At 41.5% G+C, this 20,545-nt stretch overlaps 1 protein-coding gene across 5 annotated transcripts in view; it reads left to right on the forward strand.

Moving 5' to 3' along the window:
- The window catches only part of tle2a (TLE family member 2, transcriptional corepressor a), a 38,591-nt gene that overhangs the window by 15,657 nt on the left and 2,389 nt on the right, over positions 1-20,545 (forward strand). Inside the window, exons 2-16 of one of the 5 annotated variants that reach the window (XM_067514113.1) lie at positions 3,776-3,921; positions 6,395-6,458; positions 10,389-10,433; positions 12,408-12,470; positions 12,881-12,985; positions 13,509-13,722; positions 14,172-14,188; positions 15,108-15,203; positions 15,794-15,838; positions 16,505-16,666; positions 16,902-17,028; positions 18,092-18,291; positions 18,630-18,709; positions 19,429-19,678; positions 19,958-20,205. In XM_067514113.1, coding sequence (XP_067370214.1) covers positions 6,456-6,458; positions 10,389-10,433; positions 12,408-12,470; positions 12,881-12,985; positions 13,509-13,722; positions 14,172-14,188; positions 15,108-15,203; positions 15,794-15,838; positions 16,505-16,666; positions 16,902-17,028; positions 18,092-18,291; positions 18,630-18,709; positions 19,429-19,678; positions 19,958-20,205 — 1,655 coding nt within the window. In that variant the 5' untranslated portion in view covers positions 3,776-3,921; positions 6,395-6,455. Of the gene's footprint in view, positions 1-3,775; positions 3,922-6,151; positions 6,267-6,394; positions 6,459-10,388; positions 10,434-12,407; positions 12,471-12,880; positions 12,986-13,508; positions 13,723-14,171; positions 14,189-15,107; positions 15,204-15,793; positions 15,839-16,504; positions 16,667-16,901; positions 17,029-18,091; positions 18,292-18,629; positions 18,710-19,428; positions 19,679-19,957; positions 20,206-20,545 lie in introns of those variants that run through there. The other 4 variants (XM_067514114.1, XM_067514110.1, XM_067514111.1 and 1 more) reach the window with 4 other exon arrangements.

The raw sequence follows: 20,545 nt of genomic DNA on the forward strand, positions 1-20,545 counted from the left end.
TATGATTGATATAAAGGGATAAAAAAGATTTCAAAGGAAGCTTAAAAAAACGAAAGGGTTAAATTAATTAAAGGGTCTTTGGTAGGTCGGGTGCGGTTTTTTTTTTGCGTGTTAACTATCTAAACAGCCTATAATCGGCAGACTGAAGGGAGACAGGAGGAGCTGCTGACACAGAGCTTTCATTACTGTAATTCTGTTTACATGGTTCTGTAGTTCCAAAGACACTCATTGACACAATGCTTTTCTTAGCCTCACTCCGTTAACCATCACAACTGCCTATAGAATATAGTTTTAACCATATTTAAATGTCAGTTTTTGTTTTGTTTTTTTATGTTTAACGACTGCAACCTTCTCCAATACCATCCCCAAGTTTTGCTGGGCTTGGAACTGGCGCTCAGAGTACACTGGCATGTGCAAACTCAATTACTGTGGTTCGACAGTGAGGAGGTTCAGTGTCTCATCCAAGGACACTTTGACATATGGCCAGGGGTAGTCAGGCCATAGGCCATGGACCAATGGCCCTGAAGTCACTGGGAAACCACTTTGTCCACTAAGCCACTACCATCCTAAATGCCATTTTAACTATATCCAATTTTTATTTTAAGGGCGACTGTGGCTCAAGAGGTAGAGCAGTTGCTACCAATCAATGGGCTGGTAGCTCAATTCCGAGCTCCTTCTGCCATGTCAAAGTGCCCTTGAGCCAGACACTAAACCCAAGTTATTGGTTCCAGGAGAGTCAGGCCAGTTCCCCGATCAGTGTAAGTAAGTTTGTGTGTGTGTGAGTGTGACAGGGTGAATGTGAAGCAGTTTAAAGCACTTTGGGTACTGTTGAAAAGTGCTGTGCAAGTGCAGTCCATTTATCTACAGCTACACACCAGTGTCTGAGTTAGGGTTGCAAATTAAAATGTCTTCACTTCAATGTATGTATTTATTTATTTTTTCCAATTATTGATTCTTTTGTGACTCATCTTTTTGAAGTAAAAAATGCCTCAGGCAATTTTTCAATTGAGCAGCAGTAAACAGCCAATGTTTGCCATTTCTGATGTAAAGGACAAACTATCAACCATTATTTTCTGTCAGCCAACTAAATGATTACCTGACAAGTAATTTCAGCAAATATGTGAATGATGATGCCCATAGATTAACCTATGGCAGACATTTAATATAAATGGTAGGTCAAACAAAGGTTGAACATAAGTTGAAAAACAGGATGGACACAAGCAATTACTTAATGGTCAGATGAGTATGAAAATTGTTTGAATCATACAGCTCATCCAGAAAGTATTCACAGCATTTAACTTTTTCCACATTTTGTTCTTTTACAGCCTTATTCCAAAGTGGATCAAATTCATTATTGTCCTCAGAATTCTACAAACAATACCCCATAATAACAACATGAAAAAAGTTTTAGTCTTTCCAAATTTATTAAAAATAAAAACTTAAAAAAAATCACATGTACATAAGTATTCATGGCCTTTGCAACGACACTCAAAATTGAGCTCTGGTGCATCCTGTTTCAACTGATCATCCTTGAGATGAGGAGAGGAAATTGTTAAGAGCACACATGCTAGTGCTCTGTGTCTACCTGTGTTTGGTAACTTAGCTAAGTGACCTAACAGCAGCCTTTCATTAACATTTCATTTCTAACATAAACCCCAGAGCTTGTCAAGTAATATTGAAATGTGTAGAGTATATTGCCAAGTTAATTTTGACCAAAGTCTGTTAGTCTAAACTGAATATATCTTTACGGCATGTGAATCTAGTGAGGGTGTGTGTGTGTGTGTGTGTGTGTGTGTGTGTGTGTGTACACCCATAATTGAATAAAATAGTCAGGAATCAGCAGTGTTTAACTGCATGTCTGTCACTCACCAAATGATGAAATTATATTTGCCTTTGGGAGGGCTAAGGATTTGTGGTTTGTTTTGTTATGTGTGCGTTTTATTCATGGCTTGATTCATGTGATGGAACCTTCATGAGTTTGTGTGTGAAACATTTATAAAAGGGAATCCTTACAGTGAGTTGGGATGCAGGGGGGGTACGGTTCACCCGCTATTGTGCAAAAATATCCCAGCTTTCGCATGTGTGTGCACTTGCTGTTGTACACACCCTTGAGATGATGAAACCAGACACAGGCAAATTGTGTGCGCCTGTGTGTGAGTTTGTGTTTGACGACAGAAGCTGAAGTTGAGGGTTTTCCGGTGGAGCAGACAGGAAAGGGTGATCAATAGTTAATGAGATGTAAAGTGAACAGTCACATACCTGGAGGCTGAGGGGCTAAATGGTCCTGACACTGTAAAAGCCTGACACTACATGGCTCCAAACTCTGTGTGCGTGTTCTTTATTTAGTAGCTCTGTATTGTGCAGTGCTTGTGTCAGTTCTGTTACCTGATTAGTTAGTTATAAAGATGTTTAATAATTCTGTTTACATGTACAGCTGAAACAAATATTACTTTACTATTTATCTACTTGACAATTCTAAAAAAAATGACAAAGGTTTGGTAATTAAACATAAGCCAAATATGATGATTTGCTGCTTCTTATATAATCAAATAGAATAAACTGTTGGGCAGAGAAATCGAGCAACTTGAAGATGTCACCTTGGTCTTTGGGAAATTGTGTTTTGAATTCAGTTTTAACTAAACCTGATATCAGAACAGGGATGAGATTGATTAGTCAAATAATGGACAAATTCATCATTAATGTAAAAAGTTGTTTATTACCAGAGTTGATTTATAATATCAGAGTTTCAGTATCAATGCCTAACTTTAGAAATATTTCCCTTGAAATAAACCTTTTTGTTGATAACAAATATGATTCAAGCTGTGCCATGTATTAATGATTATGTTCTCAATGAATTGTTTGTCTGCAACATGACGGAGACGAGCAACTTTGTCTAAATTGCTGGGTGGTCTATCCGGGAAGACTGAGCAAACAGTCAAATTTGAGGACCTAGAACAGTTGATATCTGTCATGTTTTGCCTTAACATTAATGAAACTATTGTTTTACTTGTAATTGTTTTAGACACAGCCCCATGGGACATGTATTTAAAATAAAATGTATCTCAAATATGAAGGTGTATGGTTTTTTTCTGTTTAGATCAGACACACATTTGACTAGAGGATGAATGTTTTTGCTTTGCTTTACTTTGACTGGCTTTTTGGGTTGTCACTTGCCTAAACACGTTTCCAGAAAGCACTGTAATTCTGTTGTGTACTTAAAAGAGCAATTATCCTGCTGACTGTACTGTATTTATTCATCAAGATTAAGAAATGACAATTATCATTTCATCAGCTGGCACAAACCTGTTTTAGAGATTTATTTCTTTTTCTGTATTATTGCCCACACCGGTTCCTAATTGTGGGAAGAAAATTCATGCTCTTTTGATTCTGTGTGTGAACATGTTTAAAACAATATTCTCACACAGCCAAAAGCAATGGGTAAGTGTTTTATAGAAAAGAAAATGTCTTTGTTTCTTTGGATAAATAATCAATGAGAGAATAGTGGAGGTAAAAGTATTGTTCAGAAAAACAAACAGTGCTGAAGAAACAGTTGACATTTTTTAAAGTACCCAGTAGCCTGTTTGAAACATGGAGACTAAAAAGGCAGTCGGCACATTTCTACAAAGTGCGGGGTCTTAATTAGATGCTTCAGTGTCTCTAGGCTTTCATTAGAGTGTCTGTGTATTCATGCCTATGTTTATCTAGCAGGTGTGTGTGTGTGTGTGTGTGTGTGTGTGTGTGTGTGTGTGTGTGTGTGTGTGTGTGTGTGTGGTAGGAAACGCAGCACTGACAGAGCTGTCTGAAGGCTGGCAGGCTGCAGATTTGAAGCGCGTTTGGCTGATCATCTTATCTCCTGTCACCGCCAGTGAAAGATTGGAGGAACAGAGCCCACCACGACACACACACACACACACAGACACAGTAATATCTGCTTTTTTCTTGGTCGTTATTTCTCTCTTGCTCACTCACTCAATCTTGTTTTCTCCTTGTGTTGCAGTGTCTTTCCCTCCATTCTCCAAACCCTCTCTCTCAGCAAATGGTGCTGAGCCAAAGACTAATTATTACAGGCAATCATTTCGACATGAAATATCCACTTCCTGCTTACCATTCTCTCCCCTCTTTCTCTCATTTCCTCCCCCCTCCAACTCTTTTATGGTCCTGCAGATACATAATGGCAACACACACACACACACACACACACACACACACACACACACACACACACACACACACACACACACACACACACACACACACACACACACACACAAAGTAATTCCCCATTTTGTGGGGAATGGTTATTGCTTTCCGAGTTCAGCTTTGGGGTCTTTTCTGTAGGCACAAGAATTGTCCGTCTGTACATATAGGTTTATACAGTTGCTGTGCAACCTTGTGGTGCTGTTGTGTACACTCTGAAGCACCATGACATACAAACGGCAGAGAGGAATTCACTTGTTTTTTTTTCTTTTGTGAAAAATTCCCAACATGGCTAACCACTTGCTAATCTTGGATGGAAATATTCTAACCCACTATAAATATTCTGAAAGCTACCTGCATGTTGATACTTTACATGTTTATTTGGCATAATTTTTACACCGGATGCTCTTCCTGACGCAACCCTTCTCAATTTCTACCAGGCTTGGGACTGGCACTGCAGGACTGTTGGGGGTTTAGTGTATTGCCCAGGGACACTTTGGCATGTGGTTGGGAACCTCCGACCCTAGTAGGTGGCCACTCTACCAACTGACCCACTGATGTCCTGGGCCGTGAACCTATTTATTTTATATTATTATTACTTTATTTCGTATTTTTTTATATTATATGGTTTGGCAGCCATTAACCGCTGATGAAAAAATCTTTAGTTATAATCACAGCAACACATTTTAAACACAGGTATGCTACAAGCTGCTAATCATCTCTGCACAGATCAATAACTGTGTGTGTGTTCATTGCCTCTCCAAACTCTTTATAAGTTGGTTGTGATGAACACACTGGCAGTCATGCAGACAAACATGCACACAAACACACACACACACACCAGCCCAGCTGTGAGTGACTTCTGCCAAGAGGCAATTCCACTGTAATAAAATCTATAGGGTGGGTGGGGCATTTAATCCTCATTCCCTCCCTTCACCAACACCTTCCTCCTCCTCCACTCTTCGTCCCACTTCTCTCCCTCTCCCCCCGCATCCCTCTTCTCCTCAACTGGCTGGCAATGATAAATGAGTCAATTATGTGTGTGTGCACGCTGCGTTGGAGAAGGGGAGCGGATGGGGCTGTTATTACCTGTTGCGGCTGGGGGTAATGTTGCTGTATTAATCATATTCTAATTTTCTTCCGCCAAACAAGACCCCCCCCCAACCCCCACCCTCTCCAATGAGTCTCACCTCACCACAACACAACCCCCCTCTTCTATCAATCTATCTGCCATCCGTAAACAACCAGTGTAAAGTGCCAAGGGCTCAAAATATAGTAAGTCTCTGGGGAGGGAGGGGGAGTCGTATGTACAGAAAGGGGGAGAAAGAAGATGGGTTGAGAGAGATGGAGAGAGATTTCCAGATGTAGGCTTGGACCTGAACACATTCAGAAATTAGTGTGTATGTGAATGAATCCAGCCGCTGGTATCAAATAGTTTTAGAGGACAGTGGGGACTAGTTTGGGTGCTAGGAGACACAGAGGACAGATAGAAATATAGGGCACATGGGAGAGGTATTTGGCTGCTGGCATCCGAGAAGTGTGTGTCTGTATGAGAGGTAATGGAACTTCATGTCACACTGTAGCTGTGTAGCCTAATGTGGTCTCACAGACTGTGAAAAACACACAGGTCATGTCCTGAACATATAAATAGTAAAGTAATTGTTAAAGCAGGAAAAAAAAACAGATTTATTATATTTTCAGCTAATATATCCACATTTGACCCACTTAAAGATTTGAGTTGAGGAAAACTTGGTGAAATGTGCTGTTGAAGGGGAAACTAAAGGTGAACATTCAGAGAGACGGACTGCTTGGTAATTCGGAAGCAAAAAAATGAGGAGTGGAGGGCACACAGATTAAAAATGGTCCAGTGAGAGAAAGTAGAGAGTGGAGGGGAGGGGGGGGGATACCTTGGATGTGCCTGTCTGCAGTCTTGGCTGGATTTCAGGCTCCAGGCATGACTTTGTCTATTTCTGCTCTGCTCTGAGGTGATAATGGGCTGTCAGCAGCACCCCCACCCCCTACCCCGGAGTGTGAGAGAGGGAGAGTGAAGGGAGGGTGTGAGTGAGAGAGTGAGTAGGGAGTAATTTGTTGTCATGTTGCTAATTGTGTTCCTTTTTTCTTTTCTTTTTTTTTTTTTTTTACATGACTCATCAAAACTAACTTGCTGTATTTCTTTCCGTTTTCTCTCTTGTTGCAGCTTGAAATTAGAGTGTGAGAAACTGGCCACAGAGAAGACGGAGATCCAGAGACACTATGTTATGGTGAGAAAGATACACATACATTAGGGCTTTGTTGCATCATATTATTCATTATATATATATATATTTTAAGAATTCCTTAAAATTCTAACTGTCACATTGTGATATTGACGATACAGCTAGGCAATAAAAATGTTTGTATATGTTCTTTAAAGCATTTCACATAATCAAAAAATCCTATGTGAATCAATTACAGTATCTGTGTTTTAGAAGGATCGGTCAAACTTGAACTAAGAAATAGTGGAAATCTGAATTTAATTGTTTCACCGATTGAACCACAAACAGAAACGATAGGAGGAGCTAATGGCAGATGTTGAAGCAGGAACAGTAACAAAATCCTTTAATTCAAATGTTTGTGTTTGCCTGTGTTTTTTTCCTATGCTGGAATGAACTGAGAGTGGCACAGAGGCAAAGATTCAAGAGAGTGTAAAAAAAATAAAAATAAATAAATTACCCTAGGTATAACCTGCTGAGAAGGAAATATTTAATTTGTATAACGTTTTTTAGCTTTTGGTAGTTTGTTTCATCAATTTGTATTTACACAGCTCTCAAGATTGCATGCTTATGTGACTTGAACGGTTCTGTTTGTCAGATCTTACCATAAAAATATTGTGATAAAGATTTAGGTCTGTATTGCCCACCTTAATGCACACACAGGACAAGTGCAGTGCCAGTTCGCTGAATCCCTTTCAACAGCTGCCAAAGAACACCCACTAAAGCCCATACACAAGACCACACACTCTCACACACAAGACCGCAGAATAAACAGCACTTACATAGGCTTGCACACGTTTGTGTTTGCAAATCTTTCATTTTGTTATTTGAGATGTGCTTTTCTGGTCTATACTGCTGACGTGTGCACACATCTGTCCAGGGCTTTGTTTTGAACCTCAATATGTTGGTACCAGCCCAACTGTCCAGTCTGATTAATACTCTTTTTACTTATGTCACCAGTTTATTTAAGAGAAATTCTTGTATTCCTGCTTGTGTTCAGAGAACAATTGCCATTTGAGCTGTTGTTAGTGTGGCCCCAGTGTTAAAAATAGTCAAATGATGAGTAATACCTCTCTCAAAGTTTAAATAATTAAGTAAGTAATCTGTAATCTGGCCATATAAAAGGAATTAAGATGGTGCTTGTGGTTCATGGCAACAACTTTAAGGGTCAGTTCACTAATTTTCAACCTATTTCCTCTAGTTTTGGTTTGGGGAGTAGATGGACAGATATATCAGATGACCACAATTGGAAGACTTTGCATTATTACAGAGGTTTTAGTCTTCCTTAACGTGATCCTCATTCTGATTATATCTGTACTACTGATGATGAAAACTTCCTCCAGATGACATCATGTGGAGATTGTTACTCATTCAGACTTCTGTGACACTGCTGTGAACTTCAGACAGCCTTTTTTTTTTTTTTTTTTAAATGAGGCCGCATTGCCCCCTTAACGATCTCTACATGTATTCATTCTTTCATTCAGCTTTTTTTTCCCTGTGTTTCAGCCTTTTGTTACACTGTTGCGCTGTTGGAGAAGGCCGATTAGAAACCCAGTAAAGAAATCTGCGTTCTCAGGCGGAAATCTACCTGGGGAAACCAGATTTCTCTTATCCCCTACTCAGATATCATAAACCAACTTTCCTGGTTAAGAACTCAGCTTTACCAAGAAAGCAGACTGCAACCTGGTTACTTAGATCCATGTAAACACGGTCACTGTACCATTAAAACAGCAAATGTGAATATTTGCTGTTTTAATGGTAAATATACAGTTTACATATTATTGGTTGGATAAAATAAAACATTTGATGATGTCAACTTGAACTTTGGGAACTGGCATTTTGTTTTTCACACATTTGACAATTTATTAATCCAATGGTGAAATACTGATTCGATTGATGCAAAGCACTTTGTGCCCTCACTAAGCTACAGTGACTTGTGCTTGTTTCGCTGTTGTGTCAATGGTTGTCTGTCATCCTTCCCACACTGCCCTGTTTGATCACTCGAGCTGTTCTGATACTGCTGCTTGGTTTGCCCACTTGTTTTAGATAGTCCCACACATTTAATGTTTTTGCATCTCATTCTGGAGGGCAGAGGAAGTTACAGAATAGAAGTGAACTTGTGACCATGGGTTGAATTCCAATTAGATTCCTAAAAAAGTTGGCATTTAAATAAATGGAGACAGCTCAGAAGAACATAATTGTTTCCAAGCTCAGTTTCTCTGCAACACCTTGTGTGAATGTTTAGGACTGTCAACGTATCTTTTTTTCTGGGTAAAGGAAGGCAAAGGCAGAAGGCAGATCCTTTTTTTTTATTTTTTAAGTCTGCAAACCTCCAGCCTTGATTTACCTGTGATCACACGCCGCCACAGCTGACTGAGTGTAAGCTGCACAGACACTGCTGTGCCAAAAAAGAGCTATGGGGCAATGTTGGCACAGAATGGGGACTTGTGGGGGGGTGGGGTGAGGAAGAGGAGGGGGTGGCTGGCATCAAGCACAGCCAGGTCTCCATTCCTGGCTGATGATTTGGGGAGTTTAGATGTTGCTAAGCAACAGGCAAAACTTGGCACACCAACTACCAAGCAGAGCTGCCAGCTGCCAGAAAAGGAGGCACATAAACACACACAGAAAGTGGAGTGCGCACACATATGGTGAGAACACGCACACAGCAAAACGTGACCACAAAGCACATAGATACACAAGCCTACTCAGCTGCAGACTTGTGCTACAAACACACACACCTGCATGCATACACACACACAAACACATACACATGGTAACTGCCAGGAAAGATGTCTGGAGAGAGAGGACCCCTGCCATCTCCTCTCCCATCCTGCCAGGCTGTTTTGGCTGCCCAACTGCCAATCTTTTCTCTCCTCAACCAGCCACGCTGAAAAGCAAATGTCATGCTGTCACTTTTCGAGGCATCTGACTTTAAAATGCTCTTCTTCTTCGTCCATCTCTGAAGCTAGAGAGAAAGAGCAGAAGAGGGAGAGAGAGAGAGACTTTTACCTGTGTCTCTTTGTGGCATTTATCTTCTGCTTTGGCCCTCCCAGCTTTTTGTACTTTCAGATAAAAGAGAGGGTCAAAAAGCTCACATTAGACGTGATTATTGCAATACCCTGTCACCTTCTTCTGCCTGGCGACAATTTCACTGCCTCAATTCAGGTTTCTGGCTTCCAAAACACACCTCAGGATCATTTCAGAGCCATTGACTTTCAGCAGAGTCAAGGTGAAATTAGTGACGATGTCCTTTTGGGGACATATGGGCACTTTAGAGCACAGATAGTCAGGCTGCCATTGTTTAAGACTGACTCCTGAGTGGTTACGCTGTGCAGTGTTTTGAAAAAATGGAAATATAACATCTCCTGTAAGTAGTGGCAGAAATGGGATGTTTTGAGTTGTTGGTGTATGCGGCAGATTTAGTGAAAGGACCTGCTGTACTTTAGTTCAGTCTGTGGCACTCCACAGAGATCACAAAGATATAATTATGTAATATAAATATAAAAAATATGCTAAAACAGCTGGGTGCTCTAATTTTTAGAAAACATGAATCAAACAGGAGCAAACAATACATTTGTTGGGACCTATTAACGTTTGTTCTGCTGGTGAGTAACAGCGCCAACCCCCATGTGGGAGATGATAGCTTTTTTTTTATTATATCACTATATCACTCTGTTTTGCAGATAAACTAATATAGAAAGTTAAACCTGACATGACATTCAGCTGTTGTGATACAAGTAATTCCAGTGATGAAAAACATTTCTGTGAAATTTACCAGGTCTAATGAATCAGCTTTGAACTTTCCTTTTTAAATCTATAACCAGTGTTTTAAGAATGCTGTCATAACTAATGTTTATGTACTGTGAGTGCTTGTCACTCACGCTACTTTTTGGCTTGTCTGCAGTCATGCATATTAACTGATGCTCTTCTCTGTTTCAGTATTATGAGATGTCCTATGGCCTTAATATTGAAATGCACAAACAGGTAAGTGACCTCAAGGCATCTCTCTGTGTCTGCCCCTTACATCTTATATATATATATATATATATATATATATATATATATATATATATATATATATATATATATATATATATATATATATATATATATATATATATATATATATATATATATATAAAAGAAATGGACCTACTGTATATAGCACTGTTATGCTGTGGAGGCGTTAATAGGATCCACAAACAGAATTCATTTCGCCACCACAGACAGATGAGAATACTCTGCCTTTCCCAGAGCCTCCAAAACAGCCTCTTCTCTCACCCATCATAAAGCTCTGTCTGTTTCTGCCTTCCTGCTCTAGCCATCCCTCCCTCTCCCCACTCTAGAACTCCCTCTCCATGCCATCTCCTTCCCCTTCAATTGCTATCTTACTGTCTTTTTAATGCTTCTCTCTCTTAATCTCCATTCCTTCACCATCCCTCTGTCTCCCTTCCTTTCCATTGATTTCTTTCTTTTTTCTTTGTACATCCTCCCTCCAACTCTGTCTCCTCGCAGACATACAGTCCATGCTGAATTTCACTTTAAATCAGGTCACTGCCTTCCTGCCGTCTACTCTGTCTTGCTCTTTCCATTCATTTCACCATCTCAATCGTTTCTCTTTTGACACGCTGTTGCCACCCCCCCAATCTTTTCCTCCCCTGCCTTCCTTCTGTTTCTTCTTTCTCTATTTTCCCCCTCTCTCTCCTACATCCTCCGTTCATTTGCTGTCACTTCCTCAAACCAGTCTGCCCTTTTCCTCCACCTCCTCTTTTTATTTCCCCTCTCCCATTTTGTCCTCCCCTCTTTATCTTCTTTCTCTCAATTGCTCATGTTCTCTTTCCCTCTCTCGCTTTCTCTCTCCTGAAGATGTCATTTAGTAGTCGGAGTTCTCTAACAAGAAATCATTGTGTCTCCCTTGGGGTGGGGGGTGATGGATTCAGAGGATGGAGCGAAGGAGGGGAGAGGAAAGGAGAGGAGGGGGGAGCAAGCTGCCTGGCAGACAAATGGAGAGTGGAGGGAGAGATGTGGGCAAGCAAGAGGAATGAGGGAGAGAGAGAGCATGAGAGAGGAAGAGTGAGAAAAAGGAGGGGGTGGAAGTTCAGTCTGACATCAATAAATCACTTAAGAGAGAGAGAATAGGGTGGGTGATGTGCATGTTACGTGAACGCACACACCCACACACGCATTCTCACATATAGTAGCGTGCGAACACACAAACACACATAGCAGAGTGTAGCTGTCAACAAGACAAACAGCCTGCGGCCATAATGATGTTGTCATGATCTCTGCATGCATATCATTACTGGCCCTAACGGTCTTGTTGGGCCTGCTGCTAAGTGTGTGTGTGTGTGTGTGTGTTTGTGTTTGTGTGTCAGTGTGTGCATTAAACATCACATGGCAATGGTTTGTTACGCTGATTGCTGTGCTAATTCTAAGAAGAGGGAAATGGAACAAGGAATGGATAGAGCAAAAAATTGAGTGAGATGGAAAGTCAGAGATGATGAGGATGGAGGGAGGGGAGGAGGCGGGGGGAAAGAGTTGGCTGTGTAGTAGAGCAGATCGAGACAGACACACACCCACAGCAAGAATCGCTGACCCCCAGCAGGAAACACACACACAGAAAAGATGGTGAATTTTGCATCTTTTTTTCCCCCAATACATGCGCACGCACACACACACACACACACACTGTGTGGGCTGGCTGTGGCCATAGCAGATGCTGTCCATGAATATTTTAGCCAAACTCCCTGGCAGAGTTTCCATTTGCATGGACCAGATGTAAGCAGCTGAAATATTTACCACACTGGCCCTGAGAGAAGCAGGCCACAGCCACATTCTGTGTGTGCGCAACCTGTGGGGTGTGTGTGTGTGTGCATGGCTTTCTTTGTTTGTGCTTTATCTTGGCTGTGCAAGTGTGTGTTTATTCATCTAAGTGACAGTATTTTTTTTTCCTTTCAGACGGAGATTGCCAAGCGCTTGAATGTGATCTGTGCACAGCTCATCCCATTTCTATCACAGGAGGTGTGGGACAGACGCGCACACACACAAACACATACACACACTCTCACAGACAGTAAGCATTTAGTAGTCTCTCTCCTGTCTGACAGCAGCCCACACAGAAGGCATGCACATGCACACACACATTTATCAATAACTCCCATCCACACACACAGAGCTGCAGATGGACAGAACTTCAAAGCACATTCATTTTCCTCGATCGCCAAATGGCTGCATGCATTCACATGATTCTCAGAGCGAAAAAAATCTGGATTTCAGAGATAATGTTTGTGAGAAAATTAATACTTTTTTACACCATTTAAGAAATGTTAACATCTAATTTGTTTCAGTTTAAAGAGGAAAATTATTTGAATTTGGTCCAGAGTATTGGATTTTGTCTCCACCTCCTTCTGACCTTTTGGTTTATTCCACAGCACCAACAACAGGTGGTCCAGGCAATGGAACGCGCCAAACAGGTGACCATGGGGGAGCTAAATGCTTCGATAGGGGTACGTGGGCTCCCCCCTCTGCCTCATAGCGTGTGTACCTTATAATCCCATTTATTTATTTTTCCTCCTTTTGCTTTTATTGAGGCAAACTTCTTTTGGCCCACACTTAAATTTACTGATGCATTGGCTCATTGTTTCAAAAGATGGGTTAATATCATAGTTTAAGAATTTTTCTTTAGTTCGTTTTTTTTATTTGTGTCCTTACCAAGTACATGAATGGTTCTAACAATTACAGAATTCATTGATTGGATCCAAACATTCCAAATTAAAGTTTAAGGTTTAAAAATAACATTTAATTTTTAGTTATTTGACATTTTTGTTCCAATGCATTTTTTGGCTGCGGAACCTTCCCTCTTAAAGAGTCACTGCGTTGACTTTCTCATGTCTCCTCTCGTGCACATCGCAGCACTTAGTTCCCTTGCTTTCCTTTATTCCTTCCCTCGTCTTGATTACTTCCTTCTTAGTCACTTCCTCCAGTGCTCCCAAAGGTCACCCAAATCTCTTTCCTCCTTCTCCTCTCTCTTTTTGTCTCTTCTTTTCTTTGTCTCTGCAGCAGCAGCTTCAGGCTCAGCACCTCTCTCAGCATGCCCAGGGTTTGCCAGTGGGCCCACACCCATCAGGACTACCCCACCCTGGTCTGGCACTTAGTGGAGGGTCTGGCCTGCTGGCCCTGTCTGGAGCTCTAGGGGCCCAGCTGGCTGCTAAGGATGAGAGAGCCCACCTAGAGGCAGCAGCAGCCGCTGCTGCTGCAGCAGAACACCACAGAGGTACATGAGAACTATACCTGATGCACACATACGTACTTATTTGTGTTTTACTTTCTAAAAGTAAAACTGTCAATGAGTTTGGGACTGGGACAAGAGCTAGGTTGCATTTCTGGTGAAGAAAACATCTCACTGAGGAGGTAGTAGAGTAAACACTGGAGCTTGGCTCAATGGATCCTGATGATTGACTTTGCTTTGGATTTTTGGCAGGAAACAGAAGTGTTGCTGATAACAACACTCCTCAGGGATATTTTTTCCACTGAGTCATCAGCTACAGAGTGATGTAAAACGATGGCAGATAATCCTGTTTGTGTGTGTGTGTGTGTGTGTGTGTGTGTGTGTGTGTGTGTGTGTGTGTGTGTATGTATGTGTTTGTGTCTGTCTGTATCTGCATTTGCTGTGCTGTGTCTTGGGACCCGAATGTGTTGGGTGCTGCTGCCTGGAATGAACAGACCGTGAAGCAGGACCAGTGAGTACAAATTACTAAACAATCGCTTATATTGGTTAAATTCACTCCACCGTTTTGTCCAGTCTCCTGATACTGTAGAAAAATTAATTGTTGAATGTGGGCTTTTGACAGAAAGGTCAAAATAAATGCATATATTAGACATAGTGTGTTTTATCACATTTGATAGCTCTTTCTGAGAAACTCTGAAATTATTGATGTTATAGAATAAAACCAGATGTTTTAAGCAGTTAACGGTTACTTTGCAGGGTTTTATGATCTGTAGGCAAACATGCCTTGTGATGTGATGCATCTTTGTGTTGGTCTTAGAGTTTTTAACCCATTAGCCGTGGTCCATTAAAGTACACAGGTTGGGTCAGGTTTTAATATTGTTTATGAATTACCTTTATTTCCATGCATTACATACATAAAAATGTCTAATTTGATTAATTTTGGCTTTTATAACAAATAACAAATTGCAATCACTAACACTGGTGCATGTTTAGGGATTTATACCTGAACCACATAGCACTACTGCTATACAATTGTGAAAAAAGGGTGTTTTAAAAAGCTATTCGTGGTAAAGCAGCCTCAGACCACTCCAGGTTTTTCAGCCCCCTTAAAGAAAACTTGATGCGTTCTTTCTTCATCTCACTCCCACAGTGTGTTGGCCGATCGATGCAGGCTGATATTCTTTCACATTCATCTCCACAGCTTATGAGCCTGACATGATTTATGCAGTCCCTCTCACCTCATTATCACCCTCTTCCTTCCTCTTTACCCTCATTCCTTTTTTTACACTCCTCTCCCCTTCAACGCCTCCTCCTCCTCCTCTGTGTCCTTCTCCTTTGCTCTTTGCCTCACTTTTTCTGTCTTTTCCCAACTCATTCTACCCCTCTCCTCCCCTCCTCATCCCTCTGCTCCCCCTCTCATCTTCTTGCAGAGCTCTCTGTCCAATGGGGATAAGGGTCGTTCAGCAGACTACCTCAGCAACGGCAAGAAGAGGAAAGCTGATGAGAAGGAGTTCATGACAGACTATGTGAGGACACGCTAAATGTTTAAATAACTGAGGGGAAGTTTCACCCAGTCCTTGTCAGAGAAGACCACTGGGGTCTGCACGGTGGACTTGGGAGACCTGCTCTCTTTTTAGACTGTATTTGAAATATTCACATGCCCTGCCGTCATTACTTTACTAGTATTGGTGACGATGTGGCGCACAGGATGTACAGTGTTAGGAATCAATTTTGTTGTGAGATAAATGAATGTGGGTAGTTATTTTAAATACAAGTTTAGCGTTATTTCTTTACTCAACCTGAAATATAAAAAACATGAGCTATGCTGTAAAGGGTTTCACCTCTCCAAGTTAAACATTTAAAATTAATTAAATGTGGTTATCTATTGCATTTACCCCCAACCATGAAATGTCAAGATAAGATGTTTAATTTTCCTCTATTTGCAGCAAATTAAAGCTCTTGCGAAAGTGCAGTTTTTTTTAACACACATCCTGAGACAGACCCATCTGTTAGGGTATGGCTTTGTGTGTGTTGTAGGTTTCTCCACGTAATCTGCATATATCATACAGAAGAGCTGGAATGTCTAATATCATTCTCCCTCTCTTCTCCCTCACAGGGTAGCGATGCGGATAAGAGTGATGATAATTTGGTGGTGGACGAGGTCAGTGGGCGGCAGCTAGCCTTTGCTGGCTTCACTTCACTGCTTTTATCTGCATACATCATGTAAACACACCCAGCAGTATATTCTGAATAATAATAATAATAATAACAATAATAGTCTGCCTCTCCTCCACCCTGCTTGTCTGAGCCTATTTCACAACATGCACAACCCTAAAGTACATAGGCACACACTTGACTACAGTTCCACATCTGTGCACCTTTTATGTAATTCTTAAAGCATGACGTGTGACCTGTTCTTGATTAGTTTTGTTTGTATAATAGACAACAATGGGGTTGTAAGAGGTTAGCAAATAAGGTCGGTCACAAAAAAAGTAATTTAGCAAGTCCTGTTTTTCAAAGTTATTATCTCTGACATCCACATAAATAAGATAAATGATTGAGGCTGTTGATAAAAGCTTTTACACTGTGTGGGTCTTGTAGAGGGAACTTCGGTGCCAGGGTTTTAATTTTCGCTTCAGTTAATAACTGAATAGTTGGCATGAGTAGTTAAAACCACAATGACTAAAGCTAAGAAAATAGTTAATAAACACGATATTTGTTGTGGCCTTTAGGGCTTTTATAAAAAATCTGAATAACTGAATGCATTCATCCTTATCCTTATTCTTATGTCTGTTGTGTGTAACAAACTTGTGTTATTTAAATTCAGGACCCATCGTCCCCCCGCAGTGTGCAGTCCTACTCATCCAGGGAGAACGGTCTGGATAAGATGCCCCCATCCCGAAAGGATGGCCCTCCACAGGCCAGCCCCACCTCCTTAGCCTCCTCCAGCAGCGCCGCTTCCCCCTCCCGTGGCAAAGACCCCCCACAGGTAGACAAACACACCCGAGTTCTGGTGCAGTTAAGTGGGCCACACATGGTCATAAAAAAACAAATGTGTACATTTGTGTGTGCTTTTCTTTGCCATTCTTCATTTTCCGTAGCTGGCTCAATCTTTTTCTGTTAGAGATGACTGTGTCAGTCTGTCTGTATTTTTTTTTTTTTTTTTTAATTTGTCATTCTACATTTATTTTGTTTTCGATCTTTGTTTTTCTCCACTTTTCCAGAGAGAGAAGTCCAGTACTCCAGGAATGAAGCCAGGGACCCCCATGTCTCAGGAGTCCAACACCCCAGGACCCAGTGGACCACCACAGTTCAGACCTGTGCCCGGAAAACCTGGTGTTGACCCCCTTGGTAAGGGCTTTCCACAACCTTCCTTTGATTACCCAAAACATTTAATCAGTTCTTTATTATTCAAAGCCTTTGGGTGATTGTAGTAAAAGTGTTTTTTCCCATTTCTGGGAAAAAAACAAAATCACTTTTTTTTTTTTTCAATCACCATGTTTCTCACAAGACCAAAAGATAAATGTCTCCAACCTTCCTCTCAGGGACACATACTTCCCCTGCACACTGGGGATCAATTAAAAAACGTGAATCTACTTTTGTGGAGATAGGTTTTTAGCTTGTACAGGCTTTGTTACATGTAGTGATTCTATCAACATCGGGCCACAGTAGTTGGTATGGATGTCAGCCAGCTCCCCACCACCGACCACCATCTGGACTTAATAAGCAGCTGTGCGCAGAAATATTCAGTGCACCTCACTTTTTAAATGGAAAGATTAGGAGAGGTGATGGACTGTGACTGTGAGCTGTTTCATAATGAGCCTCCATCTATTTCGGTGTATCACTTTCTTTTTTTTCACATCACCTGTTAGCCCCAACTCTCTCTCTCTCTCTCTCTCTCTCTCTCGCTCTCTCTCGCTCTCTCTCGCTCTCTCTCGCTCTCTCTCGCTCTCGCTCTCTCTCACTCACACTCACAGACACAGACAGACACACACACACACACACACACACACACACACACACACACACACTCATAGATGCAGCTACATGCCGCAGACAGAAGATATAAATGATCTGTATGTGAGAGCACAAACACTGTAACTGGCTCACTGCAGGAGTGTATGGTGGCCAGCAGGGGTCAGTAGTGTTCTAGCACTGCAGGTACTAGTAACATCCTGCCTTATTTGCAGCTTGTTCACAGCGTGTCAGTCAAAGCTGTCTCACAGAAGACTGAGAGGCTCTGCAGAGGGAATCACCCTAATACAACATGCAGCTCATTCCATCCATATGATGAAGTGATATCTAAAACTCTGAATGACTGACACTCGCTTTCTTCGCCCAAATCAATAAAATCATCATTTAAAACATTTAACTTCACTCTCTTGTTTCCTCCGTTTCTTTTCCCACTACCCAGCTCTAGGTCTCAGAAACCCACTTGCGGTTCAGGGAGCCTACCCACCAGGGGCATTTGGTCTGGCCCCCCCGGGGGTGAATGGAGACCTGCCCGGGGCAGCGGGCTACGGCGCTGGCCTACACCTGGTCTCCCCCCAGATGAATGGAGCTGCAGCTGCGGCGGCGGCAGCAGCTGCTGCGGGCTACGGCCGGTCCCCTGTGGTGAGCTGGACGCTCTGCAGATAATTTATCTTTTCAGTGTCACCGTCACATGTAATACCTCAGCATAGAAACCTGACAAAAAGGGCAGAAGACAGATATTTGGAAGAGGGAACATTTTAGAGATGTAATGGAGACTGAATGGTCCTCTTTATCATTAGGTATCTGTGGCCTTGGCTCTGGAATATCAGTTTTTATGTGATCTCATTTTATTATGATCTTCCATCTGATATCGTCTTTGTATTAACCATTTTTCTAAGTGAACCCTCCTCTCCTCAATCTTCTTACTAGCTTTTTTCAAGTAATTTTTTCTTACACTAGGTTGTCTTTGTCTCTTCCAGGTGGGCTACGAGTCTCCACACCCACACATGCGGGTTCCTGGGCTGCCTGCCAGCCTGCAGTCGGCTGCCTCTGGAAAACCGTGAGATTCCTCTTCCTTGCTTTTGATCATTGAAAGCCTCACCTGTTCACTATTAACTGCACTTAGGTTCTTCTCAAATTTCATTTCCAGCTGAAGAGAAAAGACAAATTGAAAGCTACAGAAAAATATTTTAGATTTTAGTTAATGTTTAGGAGCCTCCAAAACTTTGTTAGGTCAAGCAGCAGCACAGCTTGTTTATTGAAAGTAAAAATGCTATGTTCATACCTCACAAAATTTCAAGAAACGTCATCCTTGATTGACTCAAAAAATATTTTTAAGCAGTTGTTAGCAATGTGCCTTACATTTCAGGTTCCACTTTACTTGTTTCTTCAGAGCATTTGTTTTTCTTTTTTATGCAGATGAATGACTTATGTAGACAGCGGTGGTATTTGGAGAGAAGCTTGAGTAGACTCGAGCAGTGAAAACCCGTAATCTCTTGTTGTCTAAGTCATTTAGTGTCAGTCTCTCAAATGTATTTCTGAGAATCGAAAAGAACTTAAAAGTTTAAGTAGACATTGTTATAGTGGGAAAAGCCTATACACAAAAATACTGCAGCTTTTTAGCATCTTTGTGACTTAAGTCTTAAATAATGCTCATCACACACTTATTATCTACACTGGATAATTCAACAGGGTGCAGCTTTTTTGGTCATTTGAGTAAGTGTGTTTTTGTTGTAGAAACAATCTCAGCCCATCTTTTCTGTTCCATTTCCTCTTCAGCGCCTACTCGTTCCATGTGAGCGCAGACGGACAGATGCAGCCAGTGCCCTTTCCTCCTGACGCTCTGCTGGGACCGGGAATCCCTCGCCACGCCCGGCAGATCCACACCCTGAACCACGGAGAGGTGGTGTGTGCCGTCACCATCAGCACCTCGACTCGCCACGTCTACACTGGAGGAAAGGGCTGTGTCAAAGTGTGGGACATCAGCCAGCCGGGCAGCAAAAGCCCCATGGCCCAGCTGGATTGTCTGGTGAGTTAGATAAATGCTTGTAGACTCACATTTAAAATCCGTTGTCCATCTTTTGACTAATAATGTTGCTTTACTGCCAGAAGTGATGCTCTTATTTTTCCCACACAACACATTTTGGATGATGTTTCACCTTTATTGTGGTGTCCACAAGCCAAACTCATGCAGCATCCTTACCGCTGTGATACTGAGGCAGCAGTAACTTGCATCAAACAGCTTAATGCTGTGTGTCCTCAATGGGCACAATTACTGCAACACATCTCTTTTATTGTGTCCAATCAGAACAGGGATAACTACATCCGCTCCTGCAAGTTGCTCTCTGATGGAAGAACCTTGATCGTTGGAGGGGAGGCCAGCACACTGTCAATCTGGGATTTGGCCACACCCACTCCTCGAATCAAGGCAGAGCTGACATCGTCTGCTCCTGCCTGCTATGCCCTGGCCATCTCCCCTGACAACAAGGTCTGCTTCTCCTGCTGCAGCGATGGCAACATTGTCGTCTGGGACCTTCACAACCAGACGCTGGTCAGGTAAGAGGAGAATGTGGACACTTCAGTATATTCACTATAGCACATGTAATGTAATTGTATGGCTATATTAGACATTTTAGCTGTAATATAAAGTACTTGAATCACTTGAATATTTTTACCAAGATGTGTAATATCTTTTTAGAAATGTTGCCCATTTGTGTGTTTATATGGTATTTATTCATACTAGGACTGCTAAATGCCATTGGATCTGTTGCCACATAAATATTAAATAATACATTTTCAAGTCACTGTAGTTTTAATTTCCCCTTTTTTTTTTTTGCTTCAACAAAAATAGTAACAATATGTCAAACAAGTATTACATCTCTTTGTGAATGGACCA

The sequence above is a fragment of the Channa argus genome, chromosome 8 (assembly GCF_033026475.1).
Source record: "Channa argus isolate prfri chromosome 8, Channa argus male v1.0, whole genome shotgun sequence".
Taxonomy (NCBI): domain Eukaryota; kingdom Metazoa; phylum Chordata; class Actinopteri; order Anabantiformes; family Channidae; genus Channa; species Channa argus.